Raw genomic sequence first — 11,133 nt, forward strand, 5'->3', positions numbered from 1 at the left:
TTATTATTATTTACTATAATCATAATGAAAACAAAACCTCATATATTTTCTTTCAAAATTATTATTATTATTTAATATGATCATAATACAAACGAATGTTTATCCTTGTCTAAATGTTATTCTTATCAAATATTGTGTTTAAAATTATTTTATATAATATGAGAGATAAATTAGAAAATAAGATGAGAAAGTAGCAGAAAGTGACAAGTGTCCGACAAAGATTTTCGTTTATTAGTACAGGAAGATTTCCGTATACATTGTAGTTATTTGATATATCTTTATATTGATAATAATTAATGTGACTGATGGGATTTGGGTCGGGCAATGGGTAATTTTTGTAAATTCCTGGGTTTACCTGAAACCGGCGGATATACCCGATACCCGATGAGTATTTACCCACTTGAAAACCCGATGAGTTTTGAAACAAACTTATCTAACCGAGTTTAGAATTGAGATTACCTAAACCCGTCTCAAACACGACCCATTGCCACCTCTGATCGGCTCAATTTAAAAGTAGGGGAATTGGCTTGTAATAATCCCACCTAGACCTTATTGAACATTAATAATCCTACATCAGAATACTCCCCCCACCAGTCACACATTTCACCTATTTTTCCTACAATGGTCCCTCGTTATAAAAACTTAACGGAGTTAAGTTTTTTTTTTTTTCCAGATTACAAACAAATTTTTTAGGGCTTTTGATCAGAACGATGATACGAGTCCATTGATGTAAAACTTACTTCGAAATGGTGCTCCAAGTGACCTGATTTTGGTTAATTGGAAATTTAAACACCCGAATTGAAGCGTCGTTTTCATCGTTTAGAGCACTGTTTCGAGGCAAGTTTTACATTAATGGACTCGTATCGTCATTCTAATCAAAAGCCCTAAAAATTGTTTACATTAACGGAGTTAAGCTTTTTTAACGGGGGACCATTGTAGGAAAAATATGTGAAAGATGAGACTGTCGGGGGAATATTATAAGATGTGAATGTGATTATTAATGGCCAATAATGAGGTTATTAATTGACAATAAATCAACCCACCTAATTTCTACTTTCTTCGGACTTTCACCCCCTTCGTTAATATTCTGTTTAAGTGGGGTGAGTCCGCGTAGGAAAGCATTCTCCAAAGCCCTGTTCATACAACAATCCTCTTTACACGGTATTCTTATCACAATCTCATCTGATCGTCATCACAATCATTCGTTGTTCTTCGTTCAATCGCAATAGGTACATCAATCTTCAACCCTTATTCATCCGTACTCATGAATTCTCTGTTCTTTTTGTTTGAAACTGTCAAGTTCTTAGGGTTTTGCACTTTTCAACTTAAGGCATCATAATCTCTGTATATCAATCGAAAACGATATCATAATCGTCATCAAACTACGATTTGTGATACTGTTTTGTTAATCGAGTCATGCTGTTCGGTAATTTGACGCTCAATTTTGATATTATTAGATATAGATATGTAAATTAGGGCATCAGTAAACTATTTATAACTATTCAAGATGTTAGGGTTTCTGTATGTTAGATATATATGTAGGTTTCTGTGTGTTGTTCTCAATGTTCTGTAACTTGATGATGATTTTTTGGTCCTAAACTAACCGATAACCGAACCAGTCCGATTCTCCGAATTTGAAATGTGTCTAACCTAACCGAGTCTAACCGCACCGAATTAACCAATTTATTAGGTTCGGTTATCCGATCAAACCGGATATATTCTGTTTATTCGATTGAATTCGGTTCGGTTTTCCAAATAAGCAAGATTTGTGGAACCGAACCGGATAACCTAAAAAGATTTCGGTTAGGATTTTCAGTCACGGATAATTCACACTCCTAGTAAAAATGTGTTGTGTACTTATGTTTCACATGATTACATATTTGTGTACCGCTAAGCTGCGTAGATCTTAATTTACAACTTATGGGGGTTTTGATCTTAGCAAGTTAGGGTGCAGCATGCATGTTTATCGCTGAAATTAAGTTGCCTAATGGTCCTTATATTTTGTTATTTGGATTATTGTTATGTTCTATGTGTAATGACTGGTGTCAAATTATCAGTTTCAGAGTGAATATTAATTGCTGATAAAATAGAGAGATAAAGATGTGGGCAGCTGGTTGCCTGGCTTCTTGTTGTGCATCATGTGCATGTGGTGCATGCCAATCGGTGGTTTCTGGGATCAGTCGTCGATCAGCTCGTATTGCGTATTGTGGTCTCTTTGCTCTTTCGCTGATCGTGGCTTGGATTCTAAGGGAAGTTGCTGCTCCACTCATGGAGAAGATCCCATGTAAATTATTATGTTTTCAATCTTTGTTAAAAAATGTGTAGTTTCTATTAGTGTTGGTCGAGGTGGCAAGATGGGTGGGTTGGAACGGGTCAGGTTGGGTAACAGGTGGAAACGGGTCAGATCAGGTTGGATTGACCTTTCAAACACTTTTCGGGAAGTTCTTTTTTCTGATGAAATTGGCATAAACGAAACCAAATATGTAGGTGGCCTTTAAAGTTGTTTCAATATATTGGTGGTCTTAATGAAGACTTTTAAATACTTAGGTGGCTTGTGTATACGTTATCCCAAAATATTATAAATGATTATTGTGTTCAATCCGTTAATTATGATTAACAAACGATATTATTACAATATAACACAAGTAAAAATTATTTAGGCGATCGTATGCAAAAAAAAAAAAAAAAAAGATTTGTCTGGCTTTCAACATTTTTCAACATTTTCTCCTTTTAGCTATTTTTTTATTTGACATGTTTGAGATAAAACTCATTCCCAAGTGGACCAATCAATCAATAAATTGGTCGAAATTGCCACCTTTAGTGTTCGGCCATGGGTACTAAGATTGCTTGATATTATACGTAACATAATGTAGTTTGTGCTAAAATCAATACAAGAAGCCAGAAGGTATATAAATCTTTAAAAAATGAAGAGTAACCACAACCTTGGTTTAAAAAAGCGCGAGGCGCTCCAAAGCGTTTTGGTTCCAAAAGCTTTAAGCGAAGCTTCAGCGAGAGCTTCACGTATACGAAGCGCTCAAAATTAAAAAAAATAAAAAAATATTGTACACATCAATATGACCTATTCTACTTGTTCATCAATAATAAACACAAAAACATGATTAAAAAACACACTTAACACATAAAAAGCATAGTTAAAACATTAATTAAAGTTGAAACACACTTAAAACATAAACATAAAAATAGCCTTTAATCAATAATCATCATAATCAAGTACGTATTCATCTAGGGTCACCAGATGAGAAGGACTTTTCCAAGGCAGCAGTATTGCTGTTTGATCCTGAGGCCATTATGATTTCTAAACAGAAATCAAGTTGCAGAGAGAATAGAAGGAGAAAGAGGAAGACAGCGGCTGATATGTTAAATTACAGCGGCTGATTATTAGGGTAAAGAAGTAGGGCCTCATTAAAACCCTATTTAATGACTATTGGGCCTAAAAAATGGCCCAAAGGTGACCTTATTGGGCTGAAGCGTCGCTTCAAACCATCATCGCTTCGCGCTTAAAGCTCGCTTTAAAACGCTTCACGTGTTGTAACGCTTCAGACCAAAAAAAGCGCTTTTCCAAACGCTTCAGCGCTTCATGCTTAAAGCGCGCTTTTTTAAACACAGACCACAACGGACAATTTCATATGAACTTGTAGGTACAACTATGTAGAAACACGAATATTTTTATCATAAACTGAATCCTTGTTACCATTTCTACATGCGTTAATTTGGCGTTCATCATTGATGCAGGGATTAATCATTTTTATGAAACACCTGATAGGGAATGGTTTGAGACTGATGCTGTTTTGCGAGTTAGTTTGGGGAATTTCTTGTTCTTCTCAATTTTATCCCTATTAATGGTTGGGGTGAAAAACCAGAAAGACCCACGTGATAGTTTGCATCATGGTGGATGGATGATGAAAATCATTTGTTGGTGCCTTATGGTAATTTTTATGTTTTTCCTTCCAAACGAGATCATCAGCTTTTACGGTGAGTCTATTTCTTAATAACATATGAAAATATTATATGAAATAAGTTATACTTACAACATTTGTGAATACAGAGTCGACATCAAAAATTGGGTCTGGATTATTCCTACTTGTTCAAGTTGTACTGTTGTTGGATTTTGTGCATAGCTGGAATGACAAATGGGTTGGATACGATGAACAGTTCTGGTTAGTTTTTTTTTTTCTATATATATATATTTTTGATTGTCCTAACCTTTGGAGGTGGCAAAATCGATTCATTGAGTTATGAATGAGTTGATTCGGCTTATGTTTTACCTCTAATGCATCAAATGCGTTAAATACAGAAAATAGCTAATAAGGAAACGGGTCAAAAGTTGCCCGAAGTGTAATTATAAGGACTAAAGAGAAAAATAGAAGGGAACTTTACATTTTTTTATTCTGATTTTAGGCTTTTAGCAACCAACTTCAAAATATACTCAAAAGTGTAATTAGTTACCGGTTTAGAAACCAACCCCTTTTTAACTGATTCTACTTTACATTAAACTGCTGGTTTGGAACTGGTTGATGACTTGATGCTATGCTGCCATGTCAGATGTCACTTATGCGGAAAAAGCTTATGTTAAAGAATTAAAAAAAATGTTGATATATATACAAGTTTGAAAAAATGGATTTCTTAAAATTTTATATTTATAACTTGTAATGCCACATCAGTTGCCACTTGGCATAGGTGCATAGCAGCAGCCTTTGAAAAATCAGCAAAAAGTAACCTGTTACTGATACAGGTAATAAAATGTAACTTGGTTGCTGAATTTGGTAATAAGTGTAAGTAAGTCTTTTTTAAAATAAAGAGTGAACTTTTTTGTTTTATTTATTTATTATTATTATTATTATTATTATTATTATTATTATTATTATTATCATTATATTTTTTTATTTCATGCATTTTGCCTTGATTAATAAAATCTTCAAATTTTATTCAAAATAGCATATTATGGTTGAAAGACAAGGAAACAAACTATTTTTCTTTTTAATTAAATCTCTTTATTCATCCAATTTATTTTAAATGGTACAGGTATGCAGCCTTGCTTATTGTTTCCCTCGTGTGTTATGTGGCAACATTCTCGTTCTCTGGACTTTTGTTCTATTTGTTCACGCCATCTGGTCAAGACTGTGGGCTCAATACATTCTTTATTGTGATGACTCTGATTCTCGTGTTCGTGTTTGCCGTTATCACGTTGCATCCTACAGTATGTTTCTTAACCCCATTTGACCACTCGCTAGAATTAAGTTTTCTTTCATTTATATCGCATTTGTTATAGGTGGCAAATTTTACCCATTTACTTAGGACTTTTGATTGGGTTATGTTTTATTTAAAAAATGTCAAATGTGTAAAAATTTAAAAAGAAACGAAAACATGTATTATTAAAGCATCAAATCTTCTAGATCTTTTTTTTTTTGGAAAAATTACAAGTTTTGTCCTTTATCACCACTTTTCAGGCGGTGTCCTTTTTAATGAATGTTAACTGGCGGTGTCCTTTACTAGGTATTTTGTTGCAAGTAAGTTAAAAAACCCTGTTAATTGTTGGGTGTAAAGGACTAAACTTGCAACAAAATACCTACGTAAAGGACTAAACTTGCAACAAAATACCTAGCAAAGGACACCGCTTGTCAACAATTAACAGGGTTTTTTAACTGGGTTGGGTGTAAAGGACTAAACTTGCAACAAAATACCTAGTAAAGGACAGTGCCTGTCAACATTCGTTAAAAAGGACACCGCCTGAAAAGTGGTATAAAGATAAAGGACAAAACTTGTAATTTTTCCTTTTTTTTTTCAAAAAGCTAGGTTATTATTCCATAAATATAGTTTCCGTAACTGTATTTGACACACTTAACAATTGTTATTGAAAACGTATTTGTTTTGGACAAAAGTCAGATTGTTATTGAAATAATATTATTTTTCTACTGGTGGGGGGCTCACGTAAATATTCCGGAGTGCATACGCAACTCACACACTGAGCCTGGCTGCACACACATTGATCATGACTGCTGTTTTATCAAAATGATCTTAGCATCGGTTTGGTTCAGTCATGGTGGTCGGTTAATGTATGCCTAATCGAAACTAAAACCGAACTATCATTTAATTCCAACGGTATTGGCAGTTATGGGACGGTTATCAGTAATTCGGTTATGTTTTCTCACCCCCAACTTGGAACATAAATCAAGTCTAGGACAAATAGTGTTCCGGGTCAACCTTACCGAACTTTACCCGTATCGAAAATGAAACTTACCTGTTTTCACCCGAATCTTTTTTGACTTGTTAAACAACCTACCCAAAATTTGCCACCTCATCTAGTTCTTATTTCTATGGATTTTATAATTGTTTTTTTTTTTACAAATTTTTATGATTTTATTTATTTAGGTAAGTGGAAGCATATTGCCAGCATCTGTTATTTCTTTATACTGCATGTATCTTTGCTATAGCGGGCTTGCAAGTGAACCAAGAGATTATGCTTGCAATGGGCTCCACAAGCATTCTAAGGCTGTTAGCACCGGTACACTTACTGTCGGGTTGCTTACTACTGTGCTCTCTGTAGTATACTCCGCCGTCCGGGCTGGATCGTCTACAACTTTGCTTTCCCCTCCAAGCTCACCCCGAGCAGGTAAATTTAAAAAAAAAATTGCTAAAAAGGAAACGGGCTGAAAGTCGCCCACTTTATTTCTTTAATGCATCAAAGTTACAACCTTAAGTTCTTAATGTTTGGATAATTTTGTCAAATAGTATTTTTTTTTTTAATTAAAGATTTAAAAGGGAAGGGGTCAATTGGGTTGAACCAGTGAAACAAGTTGAAAGTCACCCGAAGTGTAGAATAAAGGTCAATTGGCATTTGAACTTTGAAGTACAAATCTCATGAGGGGTTTTTGGGTTAATGGTTTCGAATTGGTTATCTGAGTGTTTTGGACTTTGGATTAGCAGATCTTGTCAGGCTATGATTATCTGATTATTTACGGTCGAATAATCTGTTTTGTTATATAATTGATTAGGTAAGGGTAAAACAACATTACGTTTTTTTAACATAATTTGGAAGACTTTATTTGCATTTTACAGAACATCTATTTTTTTTCACAATATCCTTTTTAGGTCATTAGATCTATCAATTTCTTACATAATCAGAATTTGTGAAAAACTCTCTGATGATGATTATTGCAGCACCACATGCACACCGAACACTATATTTTAAAGCCGTTTTACTATATTTGTTTATTAGAATATTACTTGATCACTATATGCTTTAAATCCTCTAATTTGTGCTTTATTTAAAGACTTCGCTTATTATTGTAATAAAATAGCTTTTGTGATCATAGTTGATGAATTGGTTCTCTTAGGGGTGTAAACGGGTCGAGCCGAGCCCCGAGCCCGACTAGGCTCGTTATGTTTTTATGAAGCTCGAGCTCGAGCTCGGCTCGGTTCGAGCCTACTTCTCTGAGCTCGAGCTCGGCTCGCTACTAAAACCCAAAGCTCGAGCTCGGCTCGACTCGGCTCGAGCTATTTCAAGAACAACCTCAAATGAGCTAAAAGCTCGGCTCGAGCTCGTTTCAACAGCGATTAATCGAGCCAAAGCTCGGCTCACCAATGTTATCATCATCATTATTATATTATATATATAAAAAACTAAAATTTTGTTTAGGCTCGTTTGGGTTCGCGAGCCTAAACGAGCTTTGTATTTCAGGCTCGAGCTCGGGCTCGATAACTAAACGAGCTCTATTTTAGGCTCGGGCTCGGGCTCGTTAAGGCTCGACTCGTTCGAGCTTTTAACCGAGCCGATCACGAGTAGCTCTCGAGCCTCTGGGCTTGTTTACACCCCTAGTTCTCTATATAAAACAACAAAAAAGGTGTTTTGTGGTCAACCCAACCCGATTAGGCCCGTGCTATATAATTATCTGATAAAACCCATTACCTAACCCGCCCATTTTAGCACCTCTAATTGTTCCCCATAATCATATGGTGTTCATAATGCTAGTATTTTCATTATCAATTAATCAAATTCTAGTATTGCCCACTTAAAGGACAAATCCAAACACGTAAGACAAAAATTCCAACGAGAGTAGGGGCGGAATCACTGTGGGTATGGATTCTAAACACACCTCTGTCGGTGAGTTTAGCGTATGCCTAAATTTCTCTTTTTTTTTTCATGGGACCCACGGTGGCCTTCGAGTAGGTTAAAGGCAGAAAACCAGTTGAAACTAATTTGTGGCTTTGGTATCTACTTTTCCGACCCTGACCCGTTAACCAAACGCCCCCATTAAGAACAAAATTCATTCCTTCATTCACATATCTAAATTTTGGTTGGTTGCCATGTGTCAGGTGATGAGAAACCATTGCTCCCATTGGACAAAAGAGACGAGCATGAAGAAAAAGAGAACAATAAACCCGTAACATATTCGTATTCATTTTTCCACATCATCTTCTCACTTGCTAGCATGTACTCCGCAATGCTTTTGACAGGATGGTCAACCTCAGTTGGAGAGAGTGGCAGGTTGGTGGATGTTGGGTGGCCCTCAGTGTGGGTCCGCATAATAACCTCGTGGGCCACCGCAGGTTTGTTCATCTGGTCGATGGTTGCCCCACACCTCTTTCCGGATCGTGAATTCTGAGCTGAAGTGAGTAGATCTTTAAGATGTGTAGTTATTGGTAATATGATTGTATGTGATTGATATATTGTGTATGACTGAATCAGTGTGTGGATCATGCTTGAAGTTTATGCTTGTTTTCATTTTCTTTGATTGTGTGAATAAATCTTTATAATGCTATAAAGCTGTCAATTATGTTGTCTCAATAGTCTTGTAAATCTTTGAAAGTTTTAGGGTGATGAAGTTGGTACATTTTTAAGCATCAAGTATAGCCAAACAAGATGGTACGGGTCGAAAGAGTCCGGGTGGTTTTGGTCGAAAAGGTACGTACAGGGCAAAGCGGTGCGGGTTGAAACGGTCGGTGATTCCAATAAATTTACTTAAATTCCTTCACGTATAGGAAGGATGTTAGGTTCGTAGGCTTTAGGGTAGCCGGCCCTAATTAAGGTTAGCCGGCCCTAGTTAGGGTTAGCCGGCCCTAGTTATTAGGCCCACTTAGTTAACTTGTTGACAAAGTAGGAAACCCTAATCTTGTTCTATAAATACCTATTATGTAACTGTAGTCTGTGTCATTCTGAAAACAGTTGTGAGCATCTAATAAAAGTAAAACCCTAGTTGCAACCCGTGGACGTAGGTCACCTTGACCGAACCACGTAAATTCTCGTGTTCTTTATTTTCTGCTAGTGTGTGTGTTTGTTCCGCTTCCGCTCGAGCCTACTCTGATCCGATACCCCTAACAAGTGGTATCAGAGCCAAAGGTTCAGTAAAATACACGGTTCACACGGTTATCGCAGGAGAAGGAGAGAGCTGGACGAGAGATCTTGATCTGCTGTTGCTGCCGTTGCCGCTGACTTGTTTACGGCCCGTACCTATTCTCTGGTTACGGCTCGTAAGGTCTAGGGTTTGCGCCGTAGGGTTTGCTGTTGCAGATCTGGTGGTTTTGGGGTGTTTGGCGATTAGGGTTTCGGTTCTTGAACCCTGGTTATTCGCTGATTTTACGCTCGGGTTTGCAAGAGAAGTCGTTGGTTCGGGTACTTCGGGTTTCTGGTTTATTGAAAGTTGCTCGGGTTTCGGTTGCTTGGTTCCTTGTGGTTTTTTCTGGGTTTTCTCGTTTGCTATGGCTGAAGACGGGAAGTTCCGAATCGAGAAGTTCAACGGTACTGATTTTGCTTGGTGGAGAATGCAAATAGAGGCGTTGCTTGGTAAATGCGATTTGGATGTGGTACTGGAAGAAAAACCTGCTGGAATGGATAAAGCTGTCGAGGCAATTTGGAACTCAAAGGACAAAAAGGTAAGAGGTAAAATTACATTGGCTTTGACGAGGAGCGTTGCATTTAATATCATAAAAGAAATACCTGCTTGTGATATGTTAGAAGCTCTGTCAAATATGTATGAGAAGCCGTCTGCCGGTAATAGGGTGTTCTTGATGAGGGAACTGTTTAATATGAGAATGAACGAAGGCAGTTCAGTTGCTGATCACATTAACGAGGTCAATTCAATTTTGTCCAGGTTAGCAACTGTGGGCATGAAATTGGATGATGACACTCAGGCTGTGGTTTTGTTATCTTCCTTACCTGATAGCTGGTCAGGATTTGTGACAACAGTTACTGAAACTGCTGGAACTGGAAATTTGAAGTTTGATCGGGTCCGGGATAGTGTTTTGGGTGAAGACGTTCGCCGGAGGAACACTAGTGGAGGATCTACTTCTGGTATGCTCAGTGTTAGCAGGGGAAGAGGTAAAAACAGAAGCAGTGGGAGTCGTGGGAAAAGCTTGTCTAAAGCTGGGAAGAATGTGAGGTGCTGGAACTGTGGTGAAAAGGGGCATGTTAAAAACGAATGTCCTGATCCTAAGAAAGAGGATGGTAACTAGCATGTAAACAGTGTTGTGTCAGATGAATCTGACGGTGACGTACTGGTTTGCTGTGAAGAGTCTATAGATTCTTGGGCTATGGATTCTGGTTCTTCGTTTCACGCCATGCACAGCGGGGAGACGGTGGTGAATCTGAAAAAAGGAGACTTTGGAAAGGTACGATTAGCTAACGGTCATGTTCTTAATGTTACGGGTATGGGAGATATCAATCTGAAGACTGCACTGGGCACTACATGGAACTTAAAGAACGTCAGGGTAATTCCAGGTTTAACGAAGAAACTTATTTCTGTTAGTCAACTGGATAAACAGGGACTAGATGTTAAGTTTGGTGGTGGGAAGTGGAAGGTGATTGATGGAAATCTTGTTGTTGCCTGTGGGAGGAGACAAGGATCATTGTATCTAGTTGAGATACCTGTTGAGGGAGTAGCCGTCCCTTTACAACATAAAGTCTGGTTCACTGAATCTAGTAAGCGGAAGAGGGTTCACTTTGCGAACTTGAATTCTGGTGCTTTGGGGATGTCAGTTGAATGTGGTCGGGGGTCTAAGTTTAAGCCAATCAGGGGATTTGGTGATAGTGGGAGCACGGGTCGTGTTCCGGGTACAATCACAAAGAACCGTTGGGTTTTGAAGACGAAGGTTCCGACTAAAGAAAAAAGCTCTCCT

At 37.5% G+C, this 11,133-nt stretch overlaps 1 protein-coding gene across 1 annotated transcript; it reads left to right on the forward strand.

The window, feature by feature from the left end:
• The first annotated feature begins 1,065 nt into the window (after positions 1 to 1,065).
• LOC110935866 (serine incorporator 3) lies at positions 1,066 to 8,806 on the forward strand. Its single transcript, XM_022178214.2, has 7 exons — positions 1,066 to 1,229; positions 2,058 to 2,284; positions 3,754 to 3,993; positions 4,067 to 4,178; positions 5,044 to 5,218; positions 6,391 to 6,631; positions 8,335 to 8,806. Exons 2-7 carry the CDS (start codon positions 2,101 to 2,103, stop codon positions 8,622 to 8,624), a joined length of 1,242 nt encoding a protein of 413 aa, XP_022033906.1. The 5' UTR covers positions 1,066 to 1,229; positions 2,058 to 2,100; the 3' UTR covers positions 8,625 to 8,806.
• Positions 8,807 to 11,133: the final 2,327 nt, after the last annotated feature.

This window comes from Helianthus annuus, chromosome 4 (genome assembly GCF_002127325.2).
Source record: "Helianthus annuus cultivar XRQ/B chromosome 4, HanXRQr2.0-SUNRISE, whole genome shotgun sequence".
NCBI classification, from domain to species: domain Eukaryota; kingdom Viridiplantae; phylum Streptophyta; class Magnoliopsida; order Asterales; family Asteraceae; genus Helianthus; species Helianthus annuus.